At 42.9% G+C, this 15915-nt stretch overlaps 1 protein-coding gene across 1 annotated transcript in view; it reads left to right on the plus strand.

Moving 5' to 3' along the window:
* The first annotated feature begins 4563 nt into the window (after positions 1 to 4563).
* LOC106604225 (stromal cell-derived factor 1) overlaps positions 4564 to 15915 on the plus strand; it is a 42085-nt gene continuing 30733 nt past the window's right edge. Inside the window, exon 1 of the mRNA XM_014198685.3 lies at positions 4564 to 4726. Within this exon, the coding sequence (XP_014054160.1) occupies positions 4660 to 4726 (67 nt within the window). The 5' untranslated portion in view covers positions 4564 to 4659. The remainder of the gene's footprint in view (positions 4727 to 15915) is intronic.

A 15915-nucleotide genomic window follows, 5' to 3' on the forward strand; every position in this document is an offset into this window, starting at 1 on the left:
CCTGGAGTGAGAAATACCACAGAACACACATACCGACCGAGAGACCCAGACACACTGTCAGACACACCCGATCTCTAGACAGTAAGACATGGTGCAGATAAACATCAACCAGTAACATTAATCATCTGCTCAGAAATGCCTTGAAACTGACCACAAGGGGCAACAGTGAGCGCTATTAGCATCAAGTAGGCTTGGGTTTCGCTAGGGCTCTGTGAACAGGGGTGGTGGATTGGCATAACATAATCCCATGACTCCAGCTCCGAAGGTCATGTGTTCAATCCCAGTGGTAGAAGGAGCAACCCAGGGTGTCAAAAACACTTTGAAATGTGATGTTTGGAGAAAAGTGCAAAAATGTCTAACTCTGCAGTGAGACTGTAAGAGCTTGTTGATTCAGGGCAGTTAGGTCACTTACAGACAGTAGTCATTACATGATAAAACACCACCATCACCCCAAAGAGACACAACAACAGCCCATGGACTCAATACAGATAATGGCTGGCCCCTATCTGACACATCACAGAAGTGTTCAGGTGTAGTTAGAAGCTCTCTATTGCTCCTTCAATGACTGTTTCATCAGTAGTCAAACATGAAAAGCAAAAAGCGGTCAAGGCACAAAGACCTCACAGACACATCACAATAACTGCACACACGGCATTTTTAACGTGTCATTGCACACTTTACACCTCACTCACACACTGCAACAACTCGGCTTTCACACACATATCACAGTCCCTCTTGCTCAGCTCTTTCCTTCTCCACCAAAAACTCACAGACAGCCCACATTAAACACTCTCTCTCTTTCTCTCTCTCGCTCAGTATCCATCTGTGTGAGAAAAGTCAACATGTGTCTGTGTGATATTCCTCTCTCTGTATTCAGATCTCAGTGTAAACAGTGCTCATCAGCCTCCCTGGTTCAATTAATTTCACTGCCCACAAACCTCTACAATCATACACACTCTCACACACATCAAACACACACATACTGTTGTCTCTACGGTACCACTGACAGTTCTGGCATTCAAGGAACTCAAACACACAACATGTGCACTCACACACACACACACACACACACACACACACACACACACACACACACACACACACACACACACACACACACACACACACACACACACACACACACACACACACACACACACACACACACACACACACACACACACACACACACACACACACACATTTGCTCTGGTGGGCTAAAGCCAAATGTCTGGAAGTGGACTTCACATCTGCATCCTGTTAAACTCACTATTAACCCCCTCCAAAACACAACACTGGACACACATTGTCCCCCCATCCCAAACTGGAAAGTTCCAGCCTGAGCTAAAGACAATTGTTTAGAGATTCACTTAAATTGAGAATAGCACAGATCATTCCTTTCTAACAGGACCATATGTTCTTCCTGTGGTTACTGTTTCTCCTATATTCATTAGCACACGTGTTGTAATATAAAGTAAGTCTGTAGCTTGGTGTGTTTTTACTCTAATGTAATTTCCATATTTTGGCTGTTAGTTAATTTGGGGTGATGCAGGCTTATGGGAAAAGTTAACACAGCAGAACTTAATATAAACATGTGTCAAATGTATCCTGCCATTTCTCTGAATGCAGCATGAAGACCATATACTGTAAAAGACAGAGCAGAATGCATAGCTAATTTATGAGTAAAGTGTTTTCTTCTCTGTATCATACTGTATCAAATGCACAGTCCCACTAAACACTGTCAATTCCATTCCCCAAAGCCAAAGATACAAAATGTGCCATTATGCCACAAAGACAGTATGGTGAAGAAGGCGCAAACAGAGCCTCTTCAAGCTCAGGAGGATAAAGAAATTTGGCTTGTCACCTAAAACCCTCACAGACTTTTACAGATGCACAATTGAAAGCATCCTGTCGGGCTGTATCACCGACTGGTACGGCAACTGCAACGCCCGCAACCGCAAAGCTCTCCGGGGGAAAACTACCCACCCTCCAGGACACCTACAGGACCCAATGTCACAGGAAGGCCAAAAAGATCAAGGACATCAACCACCAGAGCCACTGCTTGTTCACCCCACTATCATCCAGAAGGAGAGGTCAGTACAGGTGCATCAAAGCTTGGCCCGAAACCTGAAAAACAGCATCTATCTCAAGGCCATCAGTCTGTTAAACAGCCATCACTAGCACATTAGAGGCTGCTGCCTATAGGCATAGACTAGGAGTCACTGAATGGAACACTAGTCACTTTAATAATGTTTACATATCTGGCATTACACATATATGTATACATTGTTTTTCTATACTATTCTACTGTATCTTAGTCCGTTCCGTTATTGCTCGTCCATATGTATATAGTCTTAATTCATTCCTACTTAGGTTTGTGTATATTGGGTACAGTGGCAGATTTAGGCATAGGCGGCATGGGCAGCCGCCCAGGGTGGCATCTTGCCGGGGCGCCGCACAAAAAAAAAAAAATATAATAATAATATTCCGAATGGTGACATTTGCGCGATCTGTTTTCTATCGCTCATTTGCACGTCATGTCAATGATATCATGTCACCATGTGGGACAATTAACCTTGTTGGAGTGGGCGCCCTGATTCTAGTTTGTGAGCAAGGCATGCTGCTGCCTGCGAAGGTCTCCCACTCAGAAGTACGAGATGGGGAGGGGGTAGGTTTACCTCAGGTCTCCCCATTGGAAGCCTGAGGTGGGGGAGCAGGGGAATCTATCAAATAGCGCACCTTTAACTTTGTACAGTACTAATGCAATTAGTAATGCAAATAGTTGTGCAATTCAGTTTCTGTGTTTCTTGTTTGAAGTGCAATAATCAGGTTCTCTTCTTTATAAGTGTGTTATTCTATTTGTGTATTTGTGCAAATTAGTTTTATTTGTGTTTTTTGTTAGCAATAGGGTAATGGTGTAATAATTTGATTCTTTTTTATATGTATTTCTATACTACAATTGGTTTCTATTTGTCTTTGTTACTTCTTTTTTATATTTACAGTTGAAGTCGGAAGTTTACATACACCTTAGCCAAATACATTTAAACTCAGTTTTTCACAATTCCGGACATTTAATCCCGGTAAAAATTCCCTGTTTTAGGTCAATTAGGAGAACCACTTTATTTTAAGAATGTAACATGTCAGAATAATAGTAGAGAGAATGATTTATTTATACTGTAAAGGCTGAGCGGCCTTTCAGGTTATGTCGATATAGGACTCGTTTTACTGTGGATATAGATACTTTGTACCGGTTTCCTCCAGCATCTTCACAAAGTCCTTTGCTGTTGTTCTGGGATTGATTTGCACTTTTCGCACCAAAGTACGTTCATCTCTAGGAGACAGAATGCGTCTCCTTCCTGAGTGGTATGACGGCTGCGTGGTCCCATGGTGTTTAAATTTGCGTACTGTTGTTTGTACAGATGAACATGGTACCTTCAGGCATTTGGAAATTGCTCCCAAGGATGAACCAGACTTGTGGAGGTCTACAATTTTGGCTGATTTCTTTTGATTTTCCCATAATGTCAAGCAAAGAGGCACTGAGTTTGAAGGTAGGCCTTGAAATACATCCACTGGTACACCTCCAATTGACTCAAATTATGTCAATTAGCCTATCAGAAGCTTCTAAAGCCATGACATCATTTTCTGGAATTTTCCAAGCTGTTTAAAGGCACAGTCAACTTAGTGTATGTAAACTTCTGACCCACTGGAATTGTGATACAGTGAATTATAAGTTAAATAATCTGTCTGTAAACAATTGTTGTTAAGATTACTTGTGTCATACACATAGTAGATGTCCTAACCGACTTGCCAAAACTATAGATTGTTAACAAGAAATTTGTGGAGCGGTTGAAAAACGAGTTTTAAATGACTCCAACCTAAGTGTATGTAAACTTCTGAATTCAACATTAAGTCTTATTTTTGTTTATATTTTTATATAGTATTAAATGTTAGAATTATTTATTTGTGTTGTTCCAAATGTCTGAATAAAAATTACAGTTAGTGCAGAATGGTGCTTTTTTTGTTGTTGGCGTGGGGGGGGCGCTGAAGGGGGGGTTCACCCAGGGAGCCATACAAGCTAGAACCGCCACTGATTGGGTATATGTTGTGTAATTTGTTAGATATTACTTCTTAGATACTACTGCACTGTCAGAGCTAGAAGCACAAGCTTTTCGCTACATTCGCAATAACATCTGCTAATCACTTGTATGTGACCAATAACATTTTATTTGCGGTAAAGCATGGGAAGTTTGCAAAGATCTTTGGAACACTTTGATTCACGTCCAGAGATGTCTGATAGAGGAAACTCGCCTTGCCAGGGGGTCATAAATGAAATCCACACACACACACACACACACACACACACACACACACACACACACACACACACACACACACACACACACACACACACACACACACACACACACACACACACTTCCAGCTTTTGAGAACGCGTATGAGTCCGCGTGCGTGCATGTGTGCGTGCTCGTGTGTGTGGGGGGAGGGGTACATTTGTTCATCCTCAGACACTCCCACTTTCTCTTTCCTCCTCTGCAGCGTGCCTTGTATGCACCGTGCATAACTTCAACACTCCGACACACTTTCACAGTGCGATCTGGACTCTACATTGAACAGATTATCGGACAGGTATCGTTAATCATGGATTTGAAATATTTGGCGGTTATGGCTGTGCTCACTGTGGCGACATACTCTCCTTTCTCACAAGGTAGGCTACGGTGGATGAGTTTAGATATTATACATGTTTTTGGTTATTAAAATAAAGCATTCTTGTAATTGTTTGGATATGTTTTTATGCCCCCGTGTGGTGGTTCTGTGTGTGCCCGAGGCGCTGCATGTTAAAAGGTTGTTCTAGTGAGATGCACCTGATGATTTGTCATTCTACTGTTTATTCCACTATCAGATATACATTAGTCACTCGTAATTAAAATAATCTAGTCTATTTGATTTGTATTAGCCCTAGCCTAACCAATTGTCTGATCGCGGTGCAATTAAATATAGTGTAAACTATTTTATGGAATTTATTACGTCTTTTTTGAATCACTGAAAGAGTGGCATCACCAACAACCAATATGCTTTATTTGATTATTGATTATTATAGTCTAGTTCCTATGTTCACTTTGCTATAGCCTATGCACATAATTGTATTTTCAACTAAACTGTTCGATGAATGGCTCTTTGAATTTCCCCTCGGAATATCATATATTTCCAGTTATATTCCCCATGAGGAGCAATAACAAGTGGCATAGCGCATGTATATCCAACCCGTCGTGCGTAAAGCAACACCACCAGGACACTATAACTCTAGCAGTGTGTGCATATAGGCTGTCTGTAGCGCAGCAGACCTCAGTCGGATTGCTGATTAATGTGTATTTGTCCTCCCTTTTGTTACCATTTAATTACCCTCAAGTTAGCCTCCAACACAAAGCCAGTGCGATAGCGGTGCTGTCGACATCACTCTACTGCGGCCTCTTTCTCTTGGTAATGCAGCTGGTTCAGGTGTCGCATCATTACAATGACCTCAGGGTACTTCTTTTGTGGACGGAGAGGGTTATCCAGGTTGTTATCACCTCACCTGATGACCGTTAAGCACCGGGGCTATAGTGAGAATTTGTCGATGAAGAAGAGGGTTGAAACTGAAACTTGAAACGTTTTTAAATTGTGCAATAGCAGAACTACATAAAATATTATTTAATTGCATTTTCTATCTTTCCCTGGAGTTGCTCTATAAAATTCGTTGCGTCTCTTAATAAAGATAATCTATTAAACAGGCTGAAAATATGCAAATACCCCGAGATTGTATCTGGACAGGCAACGTGATCTCACCGATTTCGAGTAAAATCGAGTAAAAACTATTGCAAAATATTGTGCATTTTTGTGAGATCTCAGTCATGACAAAGCTACAAATGAAACGAGAAGACACATGCGCCTCGAACAACCAACATGAACGAAATGCTGCAATAGGCCTACCGTTTGCACAATTTCACAGAAAATATGTGTGAGATTTAGGGACAGGATATAGCCTACTAAACCCTTTTCAAAAAATGTCTGAATGCTGTCATTTGCCTGGGCTGCATAACGTGATCACCCATAAAATTCTTTTTTAATTAATGGTTTATACAAATATTTCAATTCAATAGAGAATTGCATCAGAAAAACAATTTACATTTAAGTCATTTAGCAGATGCTCTTATCCAGAGCGACTTACAGTAGTGAATGCATACATTTCATTTCATGCATTTTTTTTTGTTGTACTGGCCCCCGTGGGAATCGAACCCACAACCCTGGCTTTGCACACACTATGCTGGTGTTGCAAACACCATGCGCTACCAACTGAGCCACAGGGAAAAACAATGGTCCAAACCCCATGTCTTTACCATATACACTGAGAATACAACGCAATAAGAACACCTGCACTTTCCATGATACAGACTGACCAGGTGAATACAGATGTCACCTCTTAAATCCACTTCAATCAGTGTAGATGCCTTGAGACAATTGAGATATGGATTGAGTTTGTGCCATTCAGAGAGGGTAAATGGGGAAGACAAAATATTTAAGTGCCTTTGAAAGGGGTAATTATTTCTGTATTTCTTCCTCCAATATGATAACGAGAGGGTGTCAAGCAAATGTATGTGGATGGAATCTAACACATCATTGGTTGATCAATGCCACAGTACGTTACTCGATTGAATTTGCCTGGGCTGCGTTCAGTATTACAGAATGGTGTTCAATGTTTAAAGGCCATGTTTCACATTAGCACCCCCCTCCATCCCCCCCAAACAATAATGTGTAGCGTATAGCTATGTCTCAATATAATATGTCCCTTTTTAGGGGGGGGATAGCAGATAAAATCTATATGTTGCTGTGCTGCAGGCGCACAATAAAAACACACAAAAACAACAAATGGAACATTGTCCTTGCTTGATGTAGAAACAGATCAACAGTTTTGGAACACTGTGCCATTGACTGCCTGCACTAGGTGGCTGTGTTACGAGTGGGCTGCTTTTGACAATAAGGCACCGGACTACAGCCATATCGTTTTAAACATAGAAGAAGACCAAGAGATGGGAGTGGTGGCCTACTCGTGTGGAGGCGAAAAAAGATGACGGAAGCGCACGATGAAGTGGATTCTGAATCCAATGGCGGTAGAATCAAGGAGAATTGGAATATTGTCCAAAAGAATGGATAACGGAGCAAATTAGTGTACAGTGATGAGAATGTCCCTTTGTATCTAGTAGGAGGTAGGGTTTGTTAATGAGGAGCAGCTGAGCAGATTACCAATCTTGAAGAAACCATTTGAGATATCCAAACTGGTGAAGAGAGTGCTGGGTAAAGTGAAGGGTTTCAGGATTGGGCTTGTTTAGATTTTTGGTGCTTCTGCTGATCAGAAGGAACGTACATTGCGTCTCACCCAATTTGATAAGTGTCATGTGTGTCTCTTTGGAACAAAGCACCCCTCAAGGGTGGCGTTTCGAGGGAAGTCGATTTTGAAGAGATGAAAAATATTCCTGGAGTGATTGATGCACGCCGGATGAATCGTGTGGTGAATGGTGAAAAGTGAAGAGTCTAGAGTCTATCTGTTCTTTCGTTTTTTGATATGGAGTCTCTCCCTACTCATGTGCAGTTGGATTAAATAAACTACAGAGTCAGAACATTTATCCCAAGACCAATGCAGTGTGATCGTTGTAAAGGGTTTGCAGAGGGGAGAAGCCGATATGTCCTACTTGTGGAAAAGATAATATCATGTGTTTTAAAAGTGAGGGAAATGTTGCAATTGTGATGGGAACCATGAAGCTACATCTTTCAATTGCCCGACAAGGGTAAAAGAGAATGAGGTGGCCAAAGTCAGGGCTGTCCAGAGCATTTCATATGCAGCAGCTTTTGAAAGGGTTGAGGATTTGAATGGTGCTCCTGATGAGTCCATGGTGGTGGATAGGCCTTCACTGCAGGCTGCAGGGGCTGCCTTTCACCCGCAGTACCCTGACATTTTAAAGGTTAAGAAGGTGGGCTTTGTGGCCTTTATAGCTATGGTAATTAATGGCACTGTCAAGCTAGAGAAGTTACATGGAATATTGTCAGTAGAGCCTGAGAAGGGAGATATGGAGATTTGAAAGAAGTAAGAAGTGAGAGTTTTGTTTTTGCCAATGTACTCTTTTTATTTAGTTGGATTACGTTAGTTTCCCTATCACATATGGATTTTCTTTTTACCTTGTTTTGGTTTTTCAACCTGTCCAGTTGGTGTCCACCATACACCTTTTTGGGTTGTAGTCCGCCATAAAACCCACAGAAGAAGAAATGGGAGTAGGCAAGAAGTAGTCGACCGGGATGTGCGAGAGGAATGTCCAGCTGGCCAGAAAAGCATGGTAAGCTAACGTTACTGAGTGAGTATCAAGCTAGCTAGCTTGGCTACAACTGATAAAGTCGAGGTGGCCAGCTAGCTGCGTTTTACAGTCAGACTCTCAGTTTTACAGGTAGCTAGATAAGGAACTAAACTGCAAGTATCATAAACCATTATTATCTAGCTAGCTATGGTAGATAAATATCTGTCAGATGTAAAGCAAGCAGTATTGTGGCATGTGTAAGAGGCAATTCATGTTGGCTAGCTCACATTATCTAGATAACTTATTAAGCAATAGAGTGGATACTTAATATGGTTATCATTTAGTTAGCTAACTACATTTGATAATTCTTGACATCATCCATCTTTGAAGCAGTTTGGCTGCAAAATTCGGTGTCATCAATGACCGACATCTAAGCTCGCAGCTAGCTAACTACAGTCAAATAAGGAGGAGCATGTTGTCATGATGGAATAAGTCACCTATGTGAAGCTAGCCACAATAAGGATTAGCCATAATAGTGAAATTTGCTGTTCGCCTTAGTGATTGTTAGTGAGATGAGACGCGGTGCCATAATATAAATATCTTAGTTCGCTATAAATTCACATGTATGCCATGTAATTTGTCATAGCTGTTATCACAAATGGCATGTATACTTTTAATCAGATCTAATGTTGTCATTTAGAGACATGAATGTCAAGTAGGCAAACTGATAAATTAATCCTAAATACAGAAAATGTTATTTTGTTAATCTTGGCAGGGTTGTCAACTGATTTCTTGGAGCCTGGTGGAGATAGATGCAAACCTACCAGCAGGACATTCCTCTGCATCCAGGTTGAGGCTTGCTACCAGCAGGAACATGGAGCTCTCTGTCAGTGAGTCATGATATTGTTTTCCTTTACATTGCATGAAACTAGGGAGGAGGCCCTGGGCCAGTGGGAGGTCAGGGTTGAGGGCTGGCTCTCTTTCTAGCACTTACTACCCTTATCCATCTCTCCAGGTGCTACAGAGACAGAATGGTCCATGGACCTCCAGAGCCTTCTGACTAACTAACTGCGATCTTTCCAGAGCACAGAGAAGTAGGCTACACTCATATTAGTATACTCAATGCACTATGTAAACCTACTTCACTATGGTAGTTCTGCCTGTGTGATAACATAGCATATTATCAAGGGCCGCTGGTTGGATTGGATTTACTGTACTCACGCCAAAACTCTTGCTCTCCCCTCTCTGTAAAAATCTCCCAGACATTTATCAAAACTAACATGTGTCCATCCCCCTATCCCCAGATGAGTCTGCTGGGCTATGGAACTTTAGAGCAGCACATCAAAAGACCTGCCACCCTGTTGTCAGCTATCTGCAGACAGTTCCCTGTGGAAGGATGCAACTACAGTATCAAGGCTTTCAAAGGATACATTTTGGGGATGAGTTTTGTATAAACGCATTTTATTGTTGGATTACAATATTACTTTTTCGTAGCATGTTCGTAACGTTGGGTCTTCACACTACCTTTCACTAACTTCTGTTGTAACTTAAACACAAAGACAACGACAACACTTGGAGCTTCCCTGTAGCTCAGTTGGTAGAGCATGGTGTTTGCAACGCCAGGGTTGTGGGTTTGATTCCCACGGGGGGCCAGCACAGAAAAGGAAAAATTTATGAAATGTATGCATTCACTACTGTAAGTCGCTCTGGATAAGAGCGTCTGCTAATTGACTAAAATGTAATGTAAAATGTGATTCAAAAAGTCTAAAGGCAATGCAAGTCCAGGGTGAATACATTTGTATTAATGCACAGTGCATTCGGAAGGTAATCAGACCCCTTGACTTTTTCCACATTTTGTTATGTTACAGCCTTATTCTAAAATGGATTTAAAAAAAAAGATCATCAAAATAACACCCCATAATGACAAAGCAAAAACAGGTTTTTGGAAATTTTGAACAAACCTAAATATCACGCTTACATAAGCATTCAGACCCTTTACTCAGTACTGTGTTGAAGCGCCTTTGGCAGTGATTACAGCCTTGTCTTCTTGGGTATGACACAACGACCTTAGCAAACCTGTATTTGGGGACTTTCTCCCATTCTTCTCTGCAGATTCTCTCAAGCTCTGTCAGGTTGGATGGTGACTGTCGCTGCACAGCTATTTTAAGGAACCTCCAGATATGTTCAATCAGGTTCAAGTCCGGGCCTCAAGGGCATTCAGAAACTCCCGAAGCCACTTCTGTGTTGTCTTGGCTGTGTGTTTAGGGTCGTTGTCCTGTTGAAGGTGAACCTTCGCCCCAGTCTGAGGTCCTGAATGCTCTGGGGCAGGTTTTCATCAAGGATCTCTCTGTACTTTGTGTCGTTCATCTTTCCCTTGATCCTGACTAGTCTCCCAGTCCCTGCCGCTGAAAAACATACCCACAGCATGATGCTGCCACCACCATGCTTCACTGTAAGGATGGTGCAAGGTTTCATCCAGACGTGATGCTTGGCATTCAGGCCAAAGCATTCAATATTGGTTTCATCAGACCAGAGAATCGTGTTTCTTAGTCCTTTAGGTGCCTTTTGGCAAACTCCAAGTGGGCAGTCGTGCATTTTACTGAGGAGTGGCTTACGTCTGGCCGCTCTACCATAAACGCCTGATTGGTGGAGTGCTGCAGAGATGGTTGTCCTTCTGGAAGGTTCTCCCATCTCCACAGAGGAACTTCCCTGACCAAAACCCTTTACTCCCAAGAGTATTGGTGGTTCCAAACTTCTTCCATTTAAATATGATGGAGGCCACTTTGTTCTGGGGGACCTTCAATTCTGCAGACATTTTTTGGTACCCTTCCCCAGATCTATACTTCAATACAATCCTGTCTTGGAGCTCTAGGGACAATTCCTTCGAACACATGGCTTTGTTTTTGCTATGACATGCACTGTCAACTGTTGGACCTTATATAGACAGGTGTGTGTGCTTTTCTAAATCATGTCCAATCAATTGAATTTACCACAGGTGGACTCCAATCAAGTTGTAGAAACATCTCAAGGTTGATCAATGGAAACAGGATGCACCTGAGCTCAATTTTGAGTCTCATAGCAAGGGTTCGAATACTTATGTATAAGGAATTCTGTTTTTTAATACATTTGCAAAAAATTTCATTTTGCCATTGTTTGGTACTGTGTGTTGATTGATAAGGGAAAAATATATATTTAATCAATTTTAGAATAAGACTAACGTAACAAAATGTGGATAAATTCAAGCAGTCTGAATACTTTCCAAATTCACTGTATATCAGATACATCACACAGGTGTGTCAACTAAAATATACTGCTCAAAAAAATAAAGGGAACACTTAAACAACACAATATAACTCCAAGTCAATCACACTTCTGTGAAATCAAACTGTCCACTTAGGAAGCAACACTGATTGACAATACATTTCACATGCTGTTGTGCAAATGGAATAGACAACAGGTGGAAATTATAGGCAATAAGCAAGACACCCCCAATAAAGGAGTGGTTGTGCAGGTGGAGACCACAGACCACTTCTCAGTTCCTATGCTTCCTGGCTGATGTTTTGGTCACTTTTGAATGCTGGCGGTGCTTTCACTCTAGTGGTAGCATGAGACGGAGTCTACAACCCACACAAGTGGCTCAGGTAGTGCAGCTCATCCAGGATGGCACATCAATGCGAGCTGTGGCAAGAAGGTTTGCTGTGTCTGTCAGCGTAGTGTCCAGAGCATGGAGGCGCTACCAGGAGACAGGCCAGTACATCAGGAGACGTGGAGGAGGCCGTAGGAGGGCAACAACCCAGCAGCAGGACCGCTACCTCCGCCTTTGTGCAAGGAGGAGCAGGAGGAGCCCTGAAAAATGACCTCCAGCAGGCCACAAATGTGCATGTGTCTGCTCAAACGGTCAGAAACAGACTCCATGAGGGTGGTATGAGGGCCCGACGTCCACAGGTGGGGGTTGTGCTTACAGCCCAACACCGTGCAGGACATTTGGCATTTGCCAGAGAACACCAAGATTGGCAAATTCGCCACTGGCGCCCTGTGCTCTTCACAGATGAAAGCAGGTTCACACTGAGCACGTGACAGAGTCTGGAGATGCCGTGGAGAACGTTCTGCTGCCTGCAACATCCTCCAGCATTACCGGTTTGGCGGTGGGTCAGTCATGGTGTGGGTGGCATTTCTTTGGGGGGCCGCACAGCCCTCCATGTGCTCGCCAGAGGTAGCCTGACTGGCATTAGGTACCGAGATGAGATCCTCAGACCCCTTGTGAGACCATATGCTGGTGCGGTTGGCCCTGGGTTCCTCCTAATGCAAGACAATGCTAGACCTCATGTGGCTGGAGTGTGTCAGCAGTTCCTACAAGAGGAAGGCATTGATGCTATGGACTGGCCCGCCCGTTCCCCAGACCTGAATCCAATTGAGCACATCTGGGACATCATGTCTCTCTCCATCCACCAACACCACGTTGCACCACAGACTGTCCAGGAGTTGGCGGATGCTTTAGTCCAGGTCTGGGAGGAGATCCCTCAGGAGATCATCCGCCACCTCATCAGGAGCATGCCCAGGCGTTGTAGGGAGGTCATACAGGCACGTGGAGGCCACACACACTACTGAGCCTCATTTTGACTTGTTTTAAGGACATTACATCAAAGTTGGATCAGCCTGTAGTGTGGTTTTCCACTTTAATTTTGAGTGTGACTCCAAATCCAGACCTCCATGGGTTGATAAATTGGATTTCCATTGATTATTTTTGTGGGATTTTGTTGTCAGCACATTCAACTATGTAAAGAAAACAGTATTTAATATGATTATTTCTTTCATTCAGATCTAGGATGTGTTGTTTAAGTGTTCCCTTTATTTTTTTGAGCAGTGTGTATATCCCAGGAAAGATTGAAGAATGGGGCAAGAAGACAAAGTGAATATAAGTCAGTGATTGTGTCCGTAGCAGTTCATATGAATTTGAGTGGTTACATATAATAAACTCAGCAAAAAAAGAAAAAACGTCCACTCGCTGTCAACTGCGTTTATTTTCAGCAAACTTAACATGTTATGTTCATACAAATATTTACACAAGAGTCAACAACTGAGACATAAACTGAACAAGTTCCACAGACATGTGACTAACAGAAATGGAATGTGTCCCTGAACAAAGGGGGGGTTAAAACTGTAAAAAGTAACAATCAGTATCTGTTATGGCCACTAGCTGAATTTAGTACTGCAGTGCATCTCCTCCTCATGCACTGCACCAGATTTGTCAGTCCTTGCTGTGTGATGTTACCCCACTCTTCCACCAAGGCACCTGCAGGAAATCACGCACAGAATGAGCAGTATGGCTGGTGGCATTGACATGCTGGAGGGTCATGTCAGGATGAGCCTGCAGGAAGGGTACCACATGAGGGAGAAGGATGTCTTCCCTGTAACGCACAGTGCTGATTGCCTGCAATGACAACAAGCTCAGTCCGATGATGCTGTGACACACCGCCCCAGACCATGACGGATCCGCCACCTCCAATCCCGCTCCAGAGTACAGGCCTCAGTGTAACGCTCATTCCTTCAACATTAAACGCGAATCCAACCATCACCCCTGGTGAGACAAAACTGCGACTCGTCAGTGAAGAGCACTTTTTGCCAGTCCTGTCTGGTCCAGCGACGGTGGGTTTGTGCCCATAGTAGGGCTGGGCGATATGGACCAAAAGTCATATCCCGATATATTTAGGCTGAATATCCATATAAGATATATATCCCGATATTTTTTCCGCAAAGTGAGAGCAAATGTTCAGTCAAAGTCAAAGCCAGATATGACATGTCTCAAGTAGTTTTATTGAAACCGGCTATTTCAGTGAACAGTAAACAGTTGAAAAATCAAATGAATAAATAATAAACAGGGCTCTTCACCTGGTTCAGATTAAATGCTCAGCTGTTCAAATAACAATAACATGTAAACATAAACACTGTATAACAACAGGAGTACCTTTTTTGAAATCAAAGCTCCATAAGGTGCCTGACTTCAGTGTACATTTGTGGCAGTGCTTCTCGTGCAAAGTAGTTGCGACTGGGAAGCTCATATCTCGGGTCCATAGTTTTCAGTAGCTTTTTGAATCCGACTTGTTCCACAGTTGCAACAGGGACCATATCTTTAGCAATGTGATAGGACACCGCTTTAGTTATAGTACACCACTTGCCAATTTTCTTTTCATAAGGCACACTGCGGGAAAATGAAGTTTGCAGTGAACTTTGTTTCGGGGCTGGAGCTTTTTCGGGTTGTCGACGGCTTGCGGCTGGGGCTTCTGCAGCGCGTAGTTTCACACACTCTTCGTATTGCAGTTTGTGCCACTGTTTTAGGTGGTGAAAAAGATTTGTAGTGCTTCCTCCCCTGGCTGTAACTTTTTTATGGCACTGCCTACATATAACGTGATTTTGTTGCTCATCTGATACTTTGAATCCGAACCATCTCCAAATTACTGAGCCAATGCTTTTTCTTTTACTAACCAATTCCTCCTCAAAACGCTCTGCAGACGCTGTTGCTTCCTCCATGTTTGTTGAAGTGTCTGTTCCTGCCCCTCCCCCCTCTGTGCATGAAAGAGGAGTGGCGGGGCGCGGGGAGAAGCGCAGAGAGCTCTGGGTCTGCAGCTTGCTTGGAGCAAGGATCAAAGCGCAAATTTGAACTATATCGATATATGCGAAATGGTCTAATTTCATATCACATTTAAAATATATCGATATATTTTTTATATCGATATATCGCCCAGCCCTAGCCCATAGGCGATGTTGTTGCCGGTGATGTCTGGTGAGGACCTGCCTTACAACAGGCCTACAAGCCCTCAGTCCAGCCTCTCTCAGCCTATTGCGTACAGTCTGAGCACTGATGGAGGGATTGTGTCTTCCTTTTGTAACTCGGGCAGTTGTTGTTGCCATCCTGTACCTGTCCCGCAGGTGTGATGTTCGGATGTACCGATCCTGTGCAGGTGTTGTTACACGTGGTCTGCCACTGCCAGGGCGATCAGCTGTCCGTCCTGTCTCCCTGTAGCGCTGTCTTAGGCGTCTCACAGTACAGACATTGCAATTTATTTCCCTGGCCACATCTGCAGTCCTCATGCCTCCTTGCAACATGCCTAATGCACATTCACGCAGATGAGCAGGGACCCTGGGCATCGTTCTTTTGGTCTTTTTCAGAGTCAGTAGAAAGGCCTCTTTAGTGTCCTACGTTTTCATAACTGTGACCTTAATTGCCTACCATCTGTAAGCTGTTAGTGTCTTAACGACCGTTCCATAAGTGCATGTTCATTAATTGTTTATGGTTCATTGAACAATCATGGGAAACAGTGTTGGATTTTTACGAATTATCTTTGAAAGACAGGTTCCTGAAAAAAGGGACGTTTCTTTTTTTGCTAAGTTTCATGTTGACAGAATGGCAGCGAGACAGAGAGAGACTGATGCTGTACTTCCCAGTAAGGCCCTTAGGCCACAGTCAGGCAGCTTGTAGATTTGTCACCATCCAGGCCCATGTCATAGCATGCAGTGATAGGGAGATGACAAGTGTATTATATACCTTTCATCACGAAAGTCATTTTAGAATTTA

This window comes from Salmo salar, chromosome 01, assembly GCF_965601325.2.
Source record: "Salmo salar chromosome 01, fSalSal1, whole genome shotgun sequence".
Lineage (NCBI taxonomy): Eukaryota > Metazoa > Chordata > Actinopteri > Salmoniformes > Salmonidae > Salmo > Salmo salar.